General features: G+C 37.3%; 1 protein-coding gene across 4 annotated transcripts; it reads right to left on the reverse strand.

The window, feature by feature from the left end:
• Nucleotides 1-462: 462 nt before the first annotated feature.
• On the reverse strand, nt 463-3,666 carry LOC140865349 (protein TIC110, chloroplastic-like). 4 transcript variants are annotated; one of them, XR_012144580.1, is made up of 6 exons: nt 2,683-3,666; nt 2,447-2,513; nt 1,875-1,939; nt 1,647-1,741; nt 1,295-1,365; nt 463-1,032 (listed from the first exon to the last, which is right to left on the reverse strand). XR_012144580.1 is itself a non-coding variant. In XM_073269957.1 (5 exons), exons 1-4 carry the CDS (start codon nt 2,577-2,579, stop codon nt 1,353-1,355), a joined length of 306 nt encoding a protein of 101 aa, XP_073126058.1. In that variant the 5' UTR covers nt 2,580-3,666; the 3' UTR covers nt 463-1,032; nt 1,295-1,352. The 4 variants fall into 4 exon arrangements, 1 of the variants encoding a protein (XP_073126058.1); XR_012144579.1 differs by having other exon boundaries at nt 464-1,032; nt 2,447-3,053; nt 3,390-3,666; XR_012144578.1 differs by having other exon boundaries at nt 465-1,032; nt 2,447-3,270; nt 3,390-3,666.

Below are 3,666 nucleotides of genomic sequence, written 5' to 3' on the forward strand. Positions count from 1 at the left end.
AACTTATTATTTATGCACAGTCATGATAATAAATGTACGCCAATTGTGATAATAAATGAACTCACACGATCAAGCAACCAGGTACTAAACGTTCGGTTATGCTCATCCTGTAACCACCTCTTGGACTTAGCACTACAAGAAAATTGCAAAACGACAACGGATATTATCCATTGTCGTAGGGGGGGGAAAAACCGTTGTAACTGGGGGCGTTGTAAAAAGCGTGCCCTATTACAACGGTTTATATCCGTTGTCGTAGATATCCTACCACAACGGTTTTGCAACAGTTTGTAACCGTTGTCGTAAGTCTCCAAAGACAACGGTTCTGCAACAGCGTCAATCCGTTGTCATTGACAATTTAAGACAACGGTTTTTATCCGTTGTCGTTGCTCAAATAAAAAACAAAAAAAAATTTATTTTAATATACAAATTTTCAATATTATAAATGAAACAAAATTTAAAATTTCTAAAATAAAATTTAAATAAAATTTTTCAATATTCCAAATCAATATTCTAATTCTAAATTCTAAATCAATACACACTAGAAAATATATAAATCGAGTAATGAACTAATCTATATAAATTAACTCGGAACTTTCCTATATATCGAGTTATGAACTAATCTATATAAATTAACTTGAAACACTCCTTCTAGATTATCCCCTCGTTGTAGAGTATTGTGTATGACTAATTGTTTATTATTCATTGTACTTTCCACAGCAACAAAAAGCTTTGTGGTAGTGAAAGCGGAAGGCAAAGAGCTGGAATGTGTTGGAACCATCGAACTCACAATCTGCAATGCCTAATGTTTGTTTCGCACTTTTTCCTCGGAAGACTGTGAGGTATTTTTCGGTGCTACCCGAAACCCAGAATCTGAATTCACGATGGTTCAAATGCGGGGGCGGGTTGATTGATTTCCAGTCTGCATCAGCTAAGTACTTCAGTGATTTCAATGCTTGGAGTCTAACTTTGCCATGCTTGTCAACTGTGAGGTAGCTACCCCCATCCGAGCATTTGTCCATGTAGTTCCTAAATCTGCTTAATTTTAAGACAAGATAAAGGTTATACCTTTTGGAATTCAAACAAACTGTAGCAGAAGAAATTCGATGTTGTGTGGACGTGTACTCGACTAAAAGTCTCTAAATGTAAACGTGATGATTCGATCTTGAGTTCGTTTTTATTTGGGGCTACATGGGTTTGGCTCATAAGGGGATATACAGTACATCCATGTTTGGTACGGATCATTGGACTAATTTATCTGACAGATCACACTCAAAACATAACCAGAAACACTAACCTTAATCGAGAGATGACAAAATGGCCTCCAGATTTCAGGAAATAGGATGCATTTAGAGCTAAAATTCTTGCCTGAAAAAATTACAAGGAGCATGTCTCACGGCATTATCGATGAGAACAAAACTTAGATGTCTCTTGGCACCCAACTTAATCACAACATATTAAACAGAAACTAATCAATAACACCAACTATATAGTAAAACATACACAGCTTGTTAGTCATTCGTATTACAAAGAATAAATATTGTAAACCAAGGAAACTTCAAGGGTTCAAGGGCTAAAACAAACTTAAAATCAAAGATAAGTTGCACATTACAACAGGGTCAAGTGTAGAACCATAATAGTTCTCATACCCGGCTCTAGTTCTGGACTTCAATAGATTGAGAGATGCTGATATATTTTGCTCCACAAGCTTTCTGGTATGTTCCCTAAAGATATCTGCTGCAAGCTGGGGAAAAAAACACCTTAGGCACTATATCTATCTTCTCATTCTTATATAAACAACAGTATGGGCAGTGGCATCAACTATCTGATGGCTACATATGCTATTTGGTTCCCAGTATTTTTTTTTGTTTATTTACCTCGTCAGAAAGTCGGTACAGAAGTTGTGCTTCTCTGAGGCTGATCAACTGACTCGCATTAAGAGCTAGCAAACATAAAGACACATAAATAAGTTGCAATGTCAACCTATTGTTACCGTTAGTCAAGTGTAGAATTTAGCGACGAATTTAATAACGTAACAATTATGATAATAACAAAAGATCATATTCACATATTAGAAGTAAAATTCTGCCAGATGGAATCTACATGAATCAATCTAAGTAAAAAGACTTACATCTTAACAACATTTAGCTTAAATGCAGGACATCTAAAGTGATGCATTACCTGATTACCAGTTCAAGTCGCTTTAAGATATATCACAATGACAAAAAAAATTACATTTTTCAACATACTTATTCTTGGTTATCTGTTAAAGCAGAAGCCTAAATGCAAGTTAAATAAATGAATTGAAATGGAATAAACATGAGAAATTTTGCTTGAAAGATTTTTCAAGACCAACCATAGGATATAAATCTAACAGGGTTTTCTATCAACAAAAAATGATATTATGAAACTTATGGGGCACATAAAACAACCACGTGATGGGCATTACCTTGGGCAATCGATTTAAATTTGAAAGCATAGAGCCTCTGGGCATTATCCTGGACAGCAACCTCAACCTGACAGACCAGGTTATTTGATGACAATAGAAATTCTAAAATGGAGCAATGGATTTGCAGAACCATGAATTTCAGTTTTATCCACACTTACCCAAAGAAAACACTAGAAAACTTCACGGTCAACTATGTCAAGAAAATATAACCGGAAAGTTATACAATGCTCAAATACCTGGGCATCAGTGACCTTGAGCACGCGTTTCCAGGGTAACAGGAAAAAAGAGGAGATTTAAATACAGTGAGGTAGATTCAAGTCCCCTAAGTCCACAAAATCTGCTCACGTTCAACCCCTCAAATCCGAACCAAAACAGTCCGTTTGATCCACAACCCCCAAGTCCCTGTCATAGCATCACTAGCCAACTTCTAGGCTCCCAAAAGCTCCTTAGAGTATACCATAATACAACCCAATATCAGCTCCACCAATGCACCCACTAACCAATTCCTACGAAGCTGGATAGTTTGAAACATCCCCAACCAACGTCACGTTTCAATTCCATTCATTCTAACGCTACCACGTGAACTACATATCACCCGTGGTAGCCCCTACATCATCACACCAACAGCCACCATCAACACACAACAGAAAACACGAACAAGGCAACCAACAAAATTCTGAAGTTTTCGAAAAAAACACAAGCATGATATACATTCTTTTCAAAGTCCAAAAAATCGATTTAATCAATACATAATATCATCATACAATCGGCCTCCAACAAGAATCCAACAACAAAGTAAATCCATCGGCCGATAGAGGAGGAATCTGCACAGGGCACGCATATTTTTTTTCAAAAAATTCGAAAATGGGAAATGCACTAGCTATCAACGAAATGCTGACACAATAATCATATATAAAATGCAAGAAATAGACCACAATCTTGCCTATCTTATGCAAGAAACAAGAAATCGAAGAGGGCCAATCAATCGGGTGTTGCGGCCGAGAGCAAGCTGAGCGAGGGAAATCTGGAGTCCAAGAACAGCGAGCTCGAGCTGCTCTTCTAGCTGGCCATGGAGCTATTTTGGAAGAGAAATCGAAGCTGGCGATGCTTGGGTGAAGATTGAAGGAACGGAAATGAAGAACAGGGGGAATCGCGACAAGAGTGGGCGGCTAGGGTTGAGAGTTGAAAAAAGAATCGCGATATAGAGAAGAAGCTTGAAA

Source organism: Henckelia pumila, chromosome 4 (assembly GCF_033568475.1).
Source record: "Henckelia pumila isolate YLH828 chromosome 4, ASM3356847v2, whole genome shotgun sequence".
In the NCBI taxonomy this organism is placed as follows: domain Eukaryota; kingdom Viridiplantae; phylum Streptophyta; class Magnoliopsida; order Lamiales; family Gesneriaceae; genus Henckelia; species Henckelia pumila.

Bases quoted from the DNA above. Each gene is read 5' to 3' on its own strand.
- LOC140865349 (XM_073269957.1), bottom strand. From the start codon at position 2,579: ATGGTTCTGCAAATCCATTGCTCCATTTTAGAATTTCTATTGTCATCA. The intron at 1,940-2,446 runs GTAATGCCCATC...TATGTTTGCTAG, and splicing joins ATTTAAATCGATTGCCCAAG to CTCTTAATGCGAGTCAGTTG. The intron at 1,742-1,874 runs GTAAATAAACAA...TTTTTTCCCCAG, and splicing joins TGTACCGACTTTCTGACGAG to CTTGCAGCAGATATCTTTAG.